Genomic DNA, 15,730 nt, shown 5'->3' with positions numbered 1-15,730 from the left:
TAAACACCCAATTCCTGCAAGTCAGCCCTCGATAGAGTTGGGCAATCACAAATCCGATCCAAGACCCTCGAGAATGCGAGAATGCAAGGTGCCGTTGGTTCGTTGAGCAGGCTGGCGCAGGTCGGGAGATAATTACTAGCTGCGTGTTGAAGCGCGAACTGGGAGCGACAAAACAAAAACACACTGGTAGTCGCGAGGTGTTGACGTCAGATACCTAGGGCTTGCGAGAAACAGGGATTCCACCAGCAAACGGCGCCCAGAGAAGACATTCCAACTTTAAGGCTTTCACCTCATCTCGGCCCAAGTGACAGGATGTCGCGTCATGTTCGGGTTTCCCGCCGGGTCGGGATGTCGTTGATGGGAAGTTCGGCACCCCACTGCATCTCCAGTCGCCAACAAACCACCTGCTGCTGCAAAGAGCCACTCAGCGCTGGGACCTGGCGGCTTTTGCCTCGGCATGCGCTGCCGCGTGGTCGCCGTGATGCTGGGCTGGGACCCACTTTCCCCAAATTCGGCGATACCCCTGGGAGCGGACCGAGCCTGGGGTGTGGAACCCGGCCACCTCATCTGCCAGCAGATTCCGATATACCGATTTCATGGGCAAACCCCCGTTATTTCAATTTCTCATCCCGCTCTTACAGTAGGAAGAATCCAAATTCTCAACGAAGTCATTTGGTTTACAAAATGGGCTGAATGACTGCGATGGTTCAATTGATCATATTTATTTACCTAGCTCTGGCCAGTGATTCCTTCGCATGGTTGCCTGTCACAAGATTCGAGATCTCTGACATGATGGCCAGCTAGTTCTCAAGGAGACCTGCATGGAGTCCGCTCTGATGTACATCCGCGGACTCAAGACTACCTTACTGGGCATAACAGAAAATCTCCCTGTTACACTCAGTGCCATGTATGAACCTATGGTCGTTGAGGGCGCGAGTGCAGGTCCAGCTTTTATATCCATTGCTCCCCGTTCTGTATCTGTTAGCACGAAGTTTTTCGAAGTTCATCATGAAAGCCACGACAACAAGACATACCCAGCATGCTGTCCCTGGGTAAGCGACATGGCATTGCCAAAGAGATTCCAGGTGAAGCTGACGCCAGTGGGAAACTTGCAGGTGCCGAGTCCACCCCACTGCTTGTATTTGCCGTACGTGACAAGGCATCTGTCGTTGTCGGGAGGATATCCGGACACGAAACCGTAGATTTGCGGCCAGTACTGTTCCGAAGGGTTAGTTATCGCTCTCTGGTCTCACTTCTACAGGTATGGAGTGGTTCTTACGAAAAGCCACGACTGTTCCACGCCGTAGTTCCAGCAATTGACCATGTAAACTTGCTCCCGGCCCAGATATCCTCCTTGACGCGCCTCGAGCTCAGACGTCTCATTCCGGGGAACAAGGTCGACGGGCGTCACCGGAGTTGCCATGGAGGCAGCCAGAAAGAGGGACAGAGTTGCGAGGAACTGCATGGTGTGAAGAGCCCTGAGGATGGAGATGGACGGACGATGGCGGGACGGGGAATTGACCTCGGGATGCTGAGCTCAGAGTCGCCTTGGATGATTTAAACACCGATAGGGACCCGAGACTTTATAGAATTCATGTTACGTGCCGCATGGGCTTTCGTCAACAGACTCTCAGAACATTCACGATGGTTGAAGTCAGCTTTTCTCCGTATCTCAGGTATCCAAAGGACCGGCAACCTCGACAGACTTGCTCGTCTCCTGGGCGATTACTCACCACGCCGATTTTCATAGGCTCGCGTAGAATATTGTCAGCAGCATGTAGTATCGAAGAGGACCCATTGAACTTGTTGGAGACATCAGGTTTATCCTGCTGCCCCATGTGCTCCAATGATCTTGTACTCGCCTTAGCCATGCCGGGGCTTTGACTTAGGCAACAAATTAAAAGTTAGGAAGTTTCATTCAAGCATCGTCAAGAGACTTGACAGGCGGAGTGCCCACGATCTAGCTGGTCCAGCGCAGATGGGTTCTGACTCAGCGGCCACGAAGCGAGGGGTGGGGCTTCTCGCTATGTACTTCTTTTCATTTTGTGCCAACATAACATCGATCTCTGATGAGAATCCATAATGACCTGAGTCAAACGGGCGTGCTGGGGTTGGGGGAGAAGGATTGGAAAAATCTGAGTTGTCAAACCCTCATTCGGATCGGATGGATGGGAGAGTGAAATGGGACACACCCCAACCCATGATCCAAAATTTATCATCCAAGACAACCAAACTCCGCTTGGCTCTGCACCAGTTGGTCAACTACCCTCGTAAACTTACATTCCACTATCCTCAAGCAAGCTTACTTGATCAACAAATTGAAGTGTGTTGGACAACGTATTGACATAACGGGGTTTTGCAAGAAACGGAACAACAAAAATCTCAAAATTAGGATCTGGGGTATGTGGGTCCGCGTTTGATTGCGACGGTTGATGCTTGACATTGGCAGAGCATGTGAAATGCAACACTGCTTTGGTGGCAGACACACTTTTAGTAACAGCTCACTGCTGATCGACTCCAAACACCAATTGTTGAACTGGCAGTTCCTTGTTTCAGACCGGGAATGCTAGGCGCAAACGGTCGCTTGCTTCCGGCGCTCCGCTGTCCAAAGTAACCTCAGGGCGCCTCAGGTTATGCCCTCGGGGGGCCCGGTCCCCAACAAACATCATGGTGGATGTCAAAATTATGCCAAACTACCTGCTTGGAACTTGCACATTCCTACATGGGTATATTCTGTCATAACCTCCGACGCTATGTCCCGCTCCCTTCCACGTGGCATCCCGCTTGGAACGACCCTTACCTATGTCTCCATCTCTTGAACAGCGACCTGCTATTCTTGACCCTGGACCTCAGTCAGAGCAGTGACCGGCTGTTGCTGCTGTTGCCCCTGCCCTGCCGCCTTCGCCGCCATGAAAGCTTGCTTTTTGTCAGCGAACTTCTTGATCAGCTTCTTGTTCTCCAATGCTCTAGCCGCCGCCCGCTGCCCCGCCTCCTTCTTCGACAGGGCTTGACCATAGCCCAGCTGCAACCCCTCCTCGCCCCAGCCGTGGAGGAAACATCCCATCATGAAGAGCGGCTGGTTTGTATCGCGATCCTTCTTGCCGTTGGACGGGAGCTCGCGGTACTCGATCCGGACCCCGGGCACCACGATCTGCTGCTCTAGCTGCGTTTTGGGCAGGATCTGCATGTCCATGGGGTTCTTCCCCTTCTTAGCCTCAAGGATCTGCTTCTCCAATAATGGTGCCCATAGCACCTTCATCCACTCCGTGACGCGGCGTATCCCGTTCACCGGATCCGAGCGGACAATTGCGCCGACGTAAGCCTCGAAGAGATCCCCCAGCACCTTGATGCGTTCCTTGGCGCTTGCCGACGTCCCGTTCGGCCGCCCTCCCAGGTCAAACTCGGTGGGAAAGTTAGCTCGCTTATGGAGCCCGTAGCGCAGCGTGAATTGGCCCAGCGTGGTGTTGCGCACCAGCATCTCGCGGTATTGAGACGCACGCCCGGGATCGAGCATCGGGAACGTGGCCGCGATTAGTTCCGATGCGATCAATTCCAGATAAATGTCGCCGAGCCACTCGAGCTGTTCATAGCTCACGTCGCTGGGTTTGGAACACCGGCCCCGGTGGGTGAGCGCGGCCGTCTCAAGCCGGGGATCCAAGACTTCTGGGAGAGGTGGATATGTCGTCGTGATTTTTGACAATGTCCACTTTGTGAAGACATTGGGTGGGATTTGCGGTGGTGCTCCAAGGGGAGATGGCCCTTCTTCCTCGGAGGGTTCTGCTGTCCTTGAGCGTTTGGCGGTTGGCTCATCTGTCGGGTTGGCCGCAGGTGTTGTTGGTGCAGCCGAGGTGGCTGACTCGTGATGCTTGCGTTTTCCCATCAGGAGCAATTTCGAGGAAACCCTAGGACGCCAGAACAAACGAGCGGCCAACAACCTATTCATCCAAGTCTTGGGGGCTTGAATGAAGGTTCAGGCCAAGCGCAGCCTGCAAACGCAGTCGAAGAAGATGCTTTTTTTACCAGCGGTTGACCATGGGATTGCAAAGAAGGCCGTTGGGTGTCGAAGAACAAAAAGTATGAAAGGCAAAGCAGATGTCCGAGGTTGCGATTTGTGTGATTGTTCCCGGCGACAGGAAGGCCGGGGATGTTGTTTGGGGATGCACAAGAGTTCAACATTGCCTCTCCATGGTCCAGATCTTGGCTCTGCCGGGTCCAGCCGGCCGCAAGACATGCATGAGCCCCACCGCACAACCAACTCTGATTGGATGCGCAAAACAACCTTTGCCAAGCCTCTTAAACGTCCGACGACATCGCAAACAAAGTTCCGAGGATCACAGCTCGACCCCACGGCGAATCGTTCCATGTAGCGGCAAGATGTCGGTCCCTCGCGCGCGGCTGCTCGCCCTCATGAAGGCATGCTTGGATTCTACCCTCCACGGAGGTTCTATGTCTTAAAACGACCGGACGGCGTGCTGACCAGGCCTGCAGGCTCGATGCGAGCTCTTCGGGACGACATACAACCCGGAGGGTATCCGGACGGGCGGCAAGATCCTCCGGCAGAGACTCAAGGGCCCTGTGCTCGTCGACTATTACCCGCGAAGGATCGTGACATACCGCGAGTTCCAGAATGCCTTCAAGCCGCTAGGACTTGAGCTCGAGAACGACGATGAATACGATCGTCTCGAACACATTGAACTGTTGGTGGCCCAATGTCGTCACTTGCTCCGCAAGTACCAGTCTAACGTATATGCAGTCTCAAGGCCCGCGGGAAGGGCGCGCCAAAAAAGAAGGGAAAAGACAGCAAAAGTGTGTTCACCCCTTTGTTTCTCGTCTCGTCCAGGCGCCAAACTGACACATCGCAGACGCCAAGGGCAAGAAATGATGCACTGGATGATGGGGAACGAGACATGTATGCAATTCCATTTGTACAAATACTGCATAGACGGAATGGAACGGGATATACACCACAACCGAGTCCTCATCACCGTGTCTGTGTTTGTGAGAGATGTTTTACATTTGCGATACCTACAACAACAACTCTCGTCAAGGGAGAGGGAAGTTCTCGTCATTCCTAGTACCTAACTTGACAGTATCATCACGATTCTCCTGCGAGTTTTCAGGAGAGTAGGCAAAAGAAAGGTTCTTTCGTCCCTGCTTGTACGGCTCCTCTCTTAAATTCCCATTACATCAATGAGTTCCAGGTTCTCATTTACGACGGCATCTACTAGGAACAGCAAAAGACGTTATGACGGGACTGGACGGGAGGACAATATCGAGGTCAGTGATCATCTTGGGGTAAACATTGACCCTGGATGAACCTGAACCTGGATGACATCTAGGCCACAGCCGGCATCGAGAGGTAGGTAACTTCCTGCTTCTCAACGTCGTCATTCTCAATGTTAGGCAGCAAACCCGATGACTGCCGAAAGTCAGGTACGTACCGAGTTCGGGGGGGGTTTTTCCGAGTCCGCCGTTGCCATTTGGCAGGCGGTATTTTGGGGCAGGTGCTCCATGTCATTCAAGCTGCCATCACTCCAACCTCAAAGCCAGAAACTGGCATCCATGACTCCCCAAGTCTCTTGGTCAGGGTAGCGCAATAGCAGATCATTTGCCCAAGTCCAACTCAGTAGTATTCATCAATGCCAGAATGCAGTGGAGGAACCATGAAAGAATTGTCCCAAGATCACCATTCAGGGGTTGGCAAATCGGACTCGAGGAAAATCAATGACAAGTGCCCAAGCTGAGGAAGGAGCCTATAAAGTTAGGCACGTGTTGATTCCTGGGCCCTTTATCGCGTACCGCGTATCGCGCCTCCCACTCTGAACCTTTCTCAGTCCCTTCCCTATCGATATCGGACTTTCCTCTCTCCCCCGCCTTCTGGTCGGAATTTCGTTCGTTCTCTCTTTTCCAACAGGAAGTCCTCTCTTTCTCTCCCTCCACGTTGAGTAAAGGCTCCTTATCCCGCGCTTTTCTGCCTGGGGACCTAAACCCAACTTCATCATCTACCATATCTCCCCCATCCTCATCCTCCATCTTACATCCAGTTTCACATCTCTCATTCCCCAGTTCCCGTCATCTACCTCCCTCTCTCTCAATCAACCTCCAAACGTCTTCTCTCCAACTCGGATCCGACCACCAAGACCCTACCTCGCAGTCGACTCGATCACTAACCTCGATCTGGAGGTCATATCATGTCGACTGCCGTCAACTTCCACTCTGGGCTGCCTGGAATGACATCTGAGAAACACTCCACCTCTGACGTCTCCTCCTCTCCGGCCGATAACACCAACTCGACATTGAACACCACTGCCCAGGCAGTGATGATGAGCCACCAGGCCAAGGTAAGAGACTTCTTTGAGAGCTGATTATCTCACTGGGCTCGTGGTCGAAGGCTTTGAATCGAAGCCATACAGCCTCTGGTCAATGCTGGCTTCATCTCTGCGCATGGACGGCTTTTATTCCATCCTCCCTGAGAGGCAACGTTATGCATGCCTCGTAACCTAACGCACCCCAGGATATCGAGACCACCGATTCTCTCAAGAAATCTGTCAACCCTTTGACGACTCCTCACCTGCCAGACCAGACTGCAGCTAAAGTAAGCCGGCCTCCTGCCATTACTTGCAGTGATCGGACTGATCGTGACAGAAATTGAAGACCACCCACGACTCGGCTTTGACCATGGCCTCGTACCCGATGGACAAACTGTACGCCAAGCTCACGGAGCAGCATTCCCTCCTGCAGCAGCAGGACGCACAGAAAGCCAAGGACGACGAGAACCTGACTTCGCGTTCCCTCGATAACTCGTCGTCGTCCGCTTCTCTGCCCATCACTCCTGCGGTCGACACCTTCGCCTCGAATGGCCCGGCGGCCAGGTCAGCAGCCACCACTCCTGCCGACACCAATATCACCGCTGAGGAGATTCTGCGCCTCAAGCTCGAGCTCGCTGAAGCCCAGAGCAAGCTCTCCCGCATGGACCAGGAGTTGGCTCACTCTCGTGCCAGCACGGACAATGATACTGCTGCTCCCGTCCAAATCAAGCAAGAGCATCAATCGTCGACCATGAGCAATACCTCGGTTTCCCCGATATCCTCTCGTGCCATTGCGGGCGGAGCGTCCCTCAACGTCACCAACAACGTTCCATTCTCGCGCGAGCCCAGCTGGGCTACACAGGATGAGGCCGCCGCAGACATTGCCGATCCTATCACCAAGGGCAACATGCACCGTTCTGCCGACATTTGGAATGACCGCGCGATCGCTCCCTTCCCCCACAACCAGCTGGTGATGGAAGGCCAGGGTCCCATGAGGTGGCCCAACAGCCGCGCCGGCACTTTTGAGCCCGGATTTGCCCCCACCGGCATGGAGGTGTATCGGCAAGACCGGATGCTTCCTGACCCGGATGTCATGAGGCCCATGGCACGTCGCGGCGGTCGTTTTGACGGCCGCTATGGTTCATCCAACGGCTATGCCCCGGGCTTTGGTCCTTACAACATGGGCATGGCTCCGTTTGAGATGGGCCAGGGCTATCCCGCCGGCCCTCAGGGGATGATGGGTGGTGGCATGGGGATGGGAATGTATTCGCCCTACCCGCAGCAACCGGTGGGGTCCGTCCTCTCGCCGCATGCCACCGAGTTCACGTCGGGTGGTCCGTCCTGGAAGGGCGAGGTAAGTAACTGGCGGCTACGAAATTGCGTGAGATGTCACTAATCGGTGGCCACAGACCATGGCTCCCGACGGCCAGACCTACATCTCGCCGACAACAGAGCCCCTTAACTACCGCCGTCTGCTCGACCGCAATGTGACGTGCGATTGGAAGTACATTGTTGACAAGATTGTCTGCAACAACGACCAGCAGGCCTCCATCTTCTTGCAGCAGAAGCTCAAGGTCGGTACCCCCGAGCAAAAGTACGAGATCGTCGAGGCCATCGTGGCTCAGGCGTATCCCCTCATGGTCAACCGCTTTGGAAACTTCCTGGTCCAGCGCTGCTTCGAGCATGGAACCCCCGAGCAGGTCATCAAGATTGCCCAGGCCATCCGGGGTAATACTCTGAACCTCTCCATGGACCCCTTCGGCTGCCACGTGGTGCAGAAGGCCTTTGACTCGGTCCCCGAGGAGTACAAAGCCATCATGGTCCACGAACTTCTCCGCCGCATTCCCGAGACGGTCGTTCATCGCTACGCTTGTCACGTCTGGCAGAAGCTCTTTGAGCTGCGCTGGACCGAGTCGCCGCCTCAGATCATGAAGTACGTCAACGAGGCTCTCCGTGGCATGTGGCACGAGGTGGCCCTCGGCGAGACGGGCAGTCTGGTTGTCCAGAACATCTTTGAGAACTGTTTGGAGGAGGACAAGGTAAGGCTTTCCTGCATCCTTACGACCCGTTATTGTCACTGACTTGTGGTCGTAGCGTCCCTGCATTGAGGAGGTCCTGGCAAACATCGACATCGTCGCCCATGGTCAGTTCGGCAACTGGTGCATCCAGCACATCTGCGAGCATGGCGCTCCCGCCGATCGCAGCCGTGCCATCGACCACGTCATCCGCTACGCGGCCGAGTACAGCATGGATCAGTTCGCGTCCAAGGTCGTTGAGAAGTGCCTCAAGATCGGAGGACCTGAGTTCCTCACGCGCTACCTGGACCGCGTCTGCGAAGGCCGTCCGGACCGTCCTCGCATCCCTCTGATCGACATCGCCAGCGACCAGTACGGCAACTACCTGATCCAGTGGATTCTTACGCATGCTTCTCAGCAGCACCGGGACATTGTTGCTGCCCATATTCGGAAGCACATGGTCTCTCTCCGCGGGTCCAAGTTTGGCTCGCGGGTCGGTATGCTCTGCACGAACCATGCATCTGCCACCCGCCCCGGTCCCGGCGTGGGCCCGATGCCGGGCAGGATGGCCGGCTCCCGCTACGGCGGCGGCGGCTACCGCTAAGCGGATGCTGCTCCAGAAGCCGAGAGGCACCGAAGACAGGAAGACATGCTCGCCTTTGGCCCTGGATCTGTGCCGCGATGGCATGATGTCTCCGGCAAACCGAGAATGAATTTCAACGCCGGTCTTCTCGGCCGAGTTCTCTTACACCATATGAGACTCTGTTTACGAGCATCTCCGACAGCACCTGATTTTTTCCGACATCACCCGACATCCTACGTTCGGGAGGCTACTGCCCACCGAGCTGCCTTGGACACATCATGGTTATGGATTTTGCAATATCGAACGGCTGCGGAATGGCGTGTATCGGAGGAAGGGCTCAATCTGTCGTGTCAAGATCTAGTGAAGACAGCCGCCAACCACGACCCTCCCGACGGAACCGACCGCTCTGTCATCTGTTCCACCCATATAGCTGAGGAAACAGTGTTTGACGTATGTGGCTGCGGGGGACGTTGTGGCCGCCAGATGGGAGGAAGGTATTGTTGGAGGTGGTGTCGACTAGCCAATTCTTTTGCTTTTGTCTTTTTCATGTTAATGGGGGAGGAAATGGGAATCATTGTTCTGCGGAGATGAGTGGCCTGTAGGGGATTATCGGAAGGCCTTGTCCATGTACACGAATAGTGTCGCTTTCATAGTCACTCCTTAATCAACGCGATGAGTCATTTAATAATACTACTGTGACCGAGAAAAATATTGTGTGTGTGTGGATGGGTGTGGGTGGACAGGACACGATGGAGGAGAGGAGTGGTAATGGTGATCAGTGAGTTCATTTCATTCCGTGGGTATCTATGTACAGAGATGGTGTGGCTATGAAACCAGCTCTCAAGCCAACGTATGTACACAAACCAGCCATTTTATCGAACCAAGCAAGAAGAGAAAACCTAGACACGAAAATGAAAATCAAGAACTACAGCTGCACTGCATAGCCCTCTTTGTACTCGGCACGGGCCCCGTCCACCGTTTTTCCTCCTCCTCGTCGCCCTGATACGGTACCCCGCTACCGTCGAATTCCTTGCCGGACCACGAGTCCTCAAAGGGATGCAAGACGAGGTGCGTGACGCGCCGCAGCACGTCGCGATCGCCCTCGTGCTCGACGCGGCGGATCACCTCGTCGAGGATCCAGCCGCGCGGGAGGAAGTTGGGGTTGGTGCGTTTCATGGCGCTGAGGCGGGCTGTGTCGAGGTCGGGGGGGAGGGTTGCGGCGCTGTCAGCGCCATCAGTAGCGGTCGGTGTGTCGTTGGTGGAAGCGGAGGTGGTTGTGTTGTTGTTGTTGTCGGTGGTGGTGGAGGAGGAGGAGGAGGAGGTCCAGGAGCTAATGACTTGTTGGTGGTATGTCTTGAACCAATCAGCTAGTGCTTGAGGGTTCTTTGGGTTGGAAGGGTCGGAAGAAGGACCTGAATCTTCCACGAAGGAGGCGGCGACGCTCAGGCGGGATTCGGGAGTGCCGAGGTCGGTGATGGGAACGAAGGATAGTTTTCGGAAGAAGCGGTTGAAGTCGAGTTCTAGCGACTCCATCACGTCGAGAAGAGGGGAGACGATATCGTCGAAGAAACTTGCTGGTAACGGAGACGATAATGATGACGGATGGAAACCGAGGCGCAGGGCAAAGAGGCGCTTGTATTCGGAGAGGAAGATGGCTTTGTACTCTTCCCCCGCGCGATTGATGATCTCTTCGGCGCGGGCGATCAGGGCCGGGGCGGTGGCTTCCGTCGGGCCGGTGGAGATGAAAGCCTCGTCGTCCACGTCGGGCCCGGCGCCAAAGAGCTCGGCCAGCGCTTCGCCGAAGCGCACCAGGTTCCACCAGATGATGGTCGGCTGGTTGCGGTAGCTGTACCGCAAAAACCCGTCGTCGTGGTTGGGCGTGTACGCCGGGTCGAAGGTGTCCATGAAGGCGAAGGGCCCAAAGTCGAGCGACAAGCCCAGCACCGACGTGTTGTCCGTGTTGAGCACCCCGTTCATGAAGCCGTACACCTGCCAGGCGGCAACCGTGGCGGCGTTGCGGCGCACGACTTCGCGATACAGGCGCGCGAAGCGGTTCTCTTCGGTGCCGGCGGGGCCTTGGAGGGTGGTGGCGGAGATGTTGCGGTCAGGGGAGAGGGCCTGGACTTGGTCGGTGGGATCGTCCAGACGGGCCGGCAGGGTCTGCCAGCCCCCGAAGACGTCCTCGGCGAGGTAGATGGCCAGGCGGCGGGTCAGGGCGCGCTCGCGGCGGAAGCGGAGCAGATCAAAGGTGCCGAGGCGCAGCCAGGACTCGGCGAAGCGGACGACTATGGCTCCCGGCTCGAGGCGCTCTCGGCGGACTTTCTGGTGGGGGAGCAGGGTGAGGGCCAGGGCACGGGTGGTCGGGATGCCCAGTGCGTGGAGGGCCTCGCTGACGAGGAACTCGCGGATGCTGCTGCGCAGGACGGCCTTGCCGTCGGCGAAGCGGCTGTAGGGGGTGATGCCGGCGCCTTTGAGCTGGACCTCGTAGCGCTTGCCGGTGCGAGGGTTGGTGGCTTCGAAGAGGGTGATGGCGCGGCCGTCGCCGAGCTGGCCGGCCCACTCGCCGAACTGGAAGCCGCCGTAGCATTGAGCCCAAGGGTAGCCCGGCCCGGAGAGGGTGTCCGGGTCCCATCCCCAGATCTTGTTGCCGGCAACGGTCTGGCGGAAGTCTTCGGTCTCGGCCTCGGAGAGGGCCAGGCCCAGGTCGCGCATGGCAGCGGGAGAGACGGCAAGGAGTTCCGGGTCCTTCTGCTGTTCTGGCCGGACCCAGGTGAAGAGGGCGCCGCGGACCTGGCGCGGACCGAGCTCCTCGCGCGAGGCCTTGTGGCTGTCGGCCGGGATGGGGAAGAGAGGGTCCGGAGGCAGAGATGCCGTGAAGTGCCATGACTTGGGGAGGTCGGCGAGAGTCACTCCGGTGTCGTCATGGTCAGGCCGGGCTGAGGCGTCCTTGGACTGGTGGTTGGTGTTGAGGTCGGCCATGGCGGCAGGGCGAATGCCGGTGGAGGGCGAGAAAGAGAAGGGGGAGGAAGAAAAGGTACGACTCCAGGGGCCTCGGAACTGCTGAGCAAGGGCGAAACAGCGGGCAACCGGGCGGAAATGCATGAAGTTGTATTGCTCCCCCTTTGAGGTTCCTCTAGGTGGTGGTTAGGGAACGGAGGCAGGCCGGGGCCTCACGGTGCCGAGTGGGTCTGCCGGTCGGCTTGCGACGGAGCTTGAGTCTGCACTTTGAAGGGACACGTCGGGTCCCGGGTGGCGGAGAAAAGGACAAAATATTGCGCTTGGGTGAATCCCTATCTTATCTTGGTCTGATATGCTGCAGAATGTTGTTCTTATTTGAATCAATATCTGACTTTGTTCTGTGATGGTTCCTGTGAGTATGGGTGGCGTCCCGAGCCTGCGGCATGGCACGTCACGGGTCCCGCTTTGTTCCACAGGGACAGCACATGCGAAAGGGGCAACCTAAGGAACCAGGAAATGGGAATGGCGATTTGGAATCGAGGAGCGGAGCTTCGTGCTTGATGAAAAATGAAAGCTGAGGAATTGCGTCATGAGCAACGTCCCTGAGGCAGTTGCAAAGCCCCGCCCCCACACGTCCGAGAACCGCTGCGGGGCAGACCGAGGTGCAGCTGCCATGTTACGCTCAAGGTACTCCGTACGGTGGACAGTGAGAACCGCAGGGCAACTCCACGGCACAAACCTGGAAAGCTCTGATCACCACAGCCTAGCGTGAAATGGTGAAACCTGCATTTCGGGTGTAACCTCTTAGCTCCGAGTCTGCCTATCTCATACATTGACTACAAGAGGAGCCTCTTCTGCTCCGTCCTATTCTTGTTCTCCTACCTCTCAACCAATTGACCAATACTCCTCCGTGTCTCCGTGTTCACCACTATAAAACGCTACCATGAGCTCCGAACAGCCCCCTGCCGTCCCAACCTTCAAGCTGAGCGACGGGAATGAGATCCCGGTGGTATGTCAAATCCTACACCAAAACCCCAGCGTCTGCTTTCCAAGACACCAGCTCACACTCTCTCACAGCTCTCCTATGGCCTCGGCACCGCCCGCTTCAAGCGCGGCGGCCCCAACGAGCCGCTCGATGAAAGCATCATTGAGGCAACCGTCACCGCCCTGCGCAACGGCTACTACCACCTTGACTGCGCCGAGGGTATATTACCTTCCCCCCCTCCTCCCCTCACCCCCCCCCCCCTTTTTCCAGCCTAATCATTCACGTCTCGACGACGACAGACTAACCAAACCCCCCAGTCTATAACAACGAAGCCGAAGTCGGCGTCGCCATTTCCCGCGCCGGCATCCCTCGCTCCAAGCTCTACATCACCACCAAAACCTCGTGCAACAAGGGCGAATCCATCGCCCTGGCCCTGGACCGCTCCCTCCAAAAGCTCGGCACCGACTACGTCGACCTGTACCTGATCCACAGCCCCTTCTGGGCGGGCGACATCTCCAACCCCGCCGAGCGCGAGTCGGCCGCCAAGGCGCTGCAGGAGCGCTGGGCCGAGATGGAGGCGGCCAAGGCGTCCGGCAAGGTCCGGTCCATCGGCGTGTCCAACTTCCTCAAGGAGCATCTCGACGCGATCCTCGAGACGGCCAAGGAGAAGCCCGTCGTCAATCAGATCGAGTTTCACCCGTACCTGCAGCACGACCCGGAGGGTAACGGGGGTTTGTTGGCATATTTGAAGGAGAAGGGGATCGTCGCCGAGGCGTACGGTCCGTTGACCGCCGTGGCCAAGGCGGCGCCGGGACCGCTGGATGGGGTGTATGAGAGGATTGCGGCCAAGCATGGCGTCACCCCGGGAGACGTGGCGCTGAGGTGGGCGATTGATCAGGGCGTCGTGGCCGTGACGACCAGCGCCAAGGATGAGAGGTTGAAGGGGTGGATTAAAAATGTGCCGAGCTTTGAGCTGACCAAGGAGGAGGTGGAGGAGATCAAGGTGAAGGGTAGGGAAAAGCATTTCAGGGGGTTCTGGAACAATAAGTTTGCCGATGATGATCGGAGGTGAGGAGGTACTGGGGGCTTAGGACAGCGGAGTTTCGATGATACATATTGGTTGTTTTAGACATGAGTAGCGTTGATGGGAATGTCATTCCGATGTTGATAATATGTGTGACATCTGCCGAAACGCTCACAGCTCGTCGTCCGACTCTGTCTCACTCTCACCAGCTGGAGGCGTGGCAGCCTTGGCAGGCGGTTTACGGGCGGGTTTCTTGACGGGCGAAATCACCATGTCCTTCCTCGTGCTCGTCTCTGCTTTGCTCGTGCCTGTTACCGTCGCCTTTCCTTTGCCTGCCGATGTCCGTGATTGTTTTTCCTGCTGGCGCGTCTTAGGCGGCGGTAGGGGCGCTTCATCCTCGCTGCCGCTCGCAGTGGCCTCATCGTCCGTGGTGGTCTCGCGATCGTCGGATCCCTGAGTCTCGGGAACCTCGGGCGTCATTATAACCCGTGACTCTGGCGTCTCCTGGACGTCGTCGTCAAGGTCCATTCTGTCTCCTCCTCCTCCAGGGCGCGAGGTCACCGGCTCGAAATCGCTCCCCGACTCCGACCCCGAGTCCTCGCCGCCCACGGAATGCGACTTGCGCTTCCGATCCCGCGAAGGCCCCGCCGCTGCCTTCGGGGATCTGCCCCTCGTAGTGGCCGAGGTAGTCGTGCTCGTGGTCGTGGCCTGCGCCGCGCGCGCAACGTCCAGCCGTGAAGGGTCGACCTTGGCGGCGCTCAACAGTCGCTGCTGCTCGCGGATCTTGACTTTCTTCTCGTTGAGCAGGGCGCAGAACTTCTCGAGCAGCTCGGCCTCGCGGGCGGTTTTGGCTTCGGTGAGCTCCTCTAGCTGCGCGCGCAGCTCGGCGACCTGGGCTTCGAGCGAGGCCGCCTTGGCGTCTGAGGCCCGCAAGTCGGAGCGGAGACGCTCCCGCTCCTCGATGGCAGCGCCGCACCAGTCGAAGAGCTGGATTGCTTCGTCTGGTTTGTGCGAGAGGGTTAGGGAGCCGAGGCGTTGCTTGGTGGGAGGGTTAGTGTCGGCGTCGGCCTGGTTCTGGATGGGGTGAGAGAAGAAGGCTTACGCTGATGCCGGCCACGCGCCGGCGGATCGTGATGACGATGGCCTTGCCGACGGAGGACTCGGCGCCGGCTTCGACGCCTTCTACGGGCTCATCGCCGAGGAGGAATGACTTGAGGATCTTTTCCCATTCGTCGAGAGAGCAGGGATTGTTGCTCGCCCGTAGGTCACCGATGCGGTCATGGCGTACTGCGCAATGCATGAGATTAGCTTTCCGGTCCTTCCATCCCCCCGTTTGTTTGTTCTTCCGTTCCAGCTTGGGCTTCAGCCGGCGGAACGGGATGAGCCAAGAATGGCCGCATAAAGGATGGGATTGCGGCGCGTAGGGGACCGGGACCTACACTTGAGCACATAAGGCTCCTCGCCCTCGGTGGCGACAAGCTTGAGGTTCAAAGGCTTTGATCCTGAGGGGGTCACCTCTCCCAGGACAAATGAACCGTCTTCATCGGTTCTCGGGATGCGGATGATATGCGACGACGGAGCCATAATACTAGGTGGATGGGGGAAGCTGCTGCTCAGATTGGTGGGTTTGGAGAGGGTGTTTGCCGCGGGTTGCCGTCGTTCGTTTGCTGCGGGCGCCGGGAGATGGATGCGGTAAACGGCACGGCGGCCGGAGGATGAAACGAAAGTTGAGATTGAAGGAGAATGTTTCAAGGAAGACCGTGGATGATGTCCGGTGTAGGCAGACCGTCAAGCTAGTACCCGAGAGGCCGGACGGACCGGGATGGAGATGACGTACAGATAGAGTCGGGGGGGGGG

The 15,730-nt window shown here is 57.1% G+C and overlaps 7 protein-coding genes across 7 annotated transcripts; 3 read left to right on the top strand and 4 right to left on the bottom strand.

Annotated features, from left to right (window-relative positions):
- Positions 1-863: 863 nt before the first annotated feature.
- Positions 864-1,871, bottom strand: VTJ04DRAFT_9005 (uncharacterized protein; the record flags this gene model as incomplete). Its single annotated transcript, XM_069367505.1, has 4 exons — positions 864-972; positions 1,035-1,216; positions 1,280-1,531; positions 1,734-1,871. 4 exons carry the CDS (start codon positions 1,869-1,871, stop codon positions 864-866), a joined length of 681 nt encoding a protein of 226 aa, XP_069215826.1.
- A 959-nt stretch (positions 1,872-2,830) lies between these two features.
- VTJ04DRAFT_9004 (uncharacterized protein) lies at positions 2,831-3,880 on the bottom strand (the record flags this gene model as incomplete). Its single annotated transcript, XM_069367504.1, has 1 exon — positions 2,831-3,880. The coding sequence occupies one exon, from the start codon at positions 3,878-3,880 to the stop codon at positions 2,831-2,833; it is 1,050 nt and encodes a 349-aa protein (XP_069215825.1).
- A 494-nt stretch (positions 3,881-4,374) lies between these two features.
- On the top strand, positions 4,375-4,882 carry VTJ04DRAFT_9003 (mitochondrial 37S ribosomal protein mS33; the record flags this gene model as incomplete). Its single annotated transcript, XM_069367503.1, has 4 exons — positions 4,375-4,413; positions 4,489-4,697; positions 4,754-4,806; positions 4,863-4,882. The coding sequence occupies 4 exons, from the start codon at positions 4,375-4,377 to the stop codon at positions 4,880-4,882; spliced, it is 321 nt and encodes a 106-aa protein (XP_069215824.1).
- Positions 4,883-6,191: 1,309 nt separating this feature from the next.
- On the top strand, positions 6,192-8,927 carry VTJ04DRAFT_9002 (uncharacterized protein; the record flags this gene model as incomplete). Its single annotated transcript, XM_069367502.1, has 5 exons — positions 6,192-6,341; positions 6,515-6,595; positions 6,646-7,662; positions 7,718-8,347; positions 8,403-8,927. 5 exons carry the CDS (start codon positions 6,192-6,194, stop codon positions 8,925-8,927), a joined length of 2,403 nt encoding a protein of 800 aa, XP_069215823.1.
- Positions 8,928-9,824: 897 nt separating this feature from the next.
- On the bottom strand, positions 9,825-11,885 carry VTJ04DRAFT_9001 (uncharacterized protein; the record flags this gene model as incomplete). The annotated part of the gene is made up of 1 exon (XM_069367501.1): positions 9,825-11,885. The coding sequence occupies one exon, from the start codon at positions 11,883-11,885 to the stop codon at positions 9,825-9,827; it is 2,061 nt and encodes a 686-aa protein (XP_069215822.1).
- Positions 11,886-12,807: 922 nt separating this feature from the next.
- VTJ04DRAFT_9000 (uncharacterized protein) lies at positions 12,808-13,921 on the top strand (the record flags this gene model as incomplete). Its single annotated transcript, XM_069367500.1, has 3 exons — positions 12,808-12,873; positions 12,942-13,068; positions 13,167-13,921. 3 exons carry the CDS (start codon positions 12,808-12,810, stop codon positions 13,919-13,921), a joined length of 948 nt encoding a protein of 315 aa, XP_069215821.1.
- Positions 13,922-14,044: 123 nt separating this feature from the next.
- Positions 14,045-15,457, bottom strand: VTJ04DRAFT_8999 (uncharacterized protein; the record flags this gene model as incomplete). Its single annotated transcript, XM_069367496.1, has 3 exons — positions 14,045-14,911; positions 14,976-15,160; positions 15,313-15,457. The coding sequence occupies 3 exons, from the start codon at positions 15,455-15,457 to the stop codon at positions 14,045-14,047; spliced, it is 1,197 nt and encodes a 398-aa protein (XP_069215820.1).
- Between the last annotated feature and the right edge of the window lie 273 nt (positions 15,458-15,730).

The sequence above is a fragment of the Mycothermus thermophilus genome (genome assembly GCF_041956435.1).
Source record: "Mycothermus thermophilus strain CBS 625.91 unplaced genomic scaffold VTJ04scaffold_6, whole genome shotgun sequence".
NCBI classification, from domain to species: domain Eukaryota; kingdom Fungi; phylum Ascomycota; class Sordariomycetes; order Sordariales; family Chaetomiaceae; genus Mycothermus; species Mycothermus thermophilus.
Note: the sequence above shows the minus strand (reverse complement) of the source record. Positions and strands in the feature narration are given on the sequence as shown.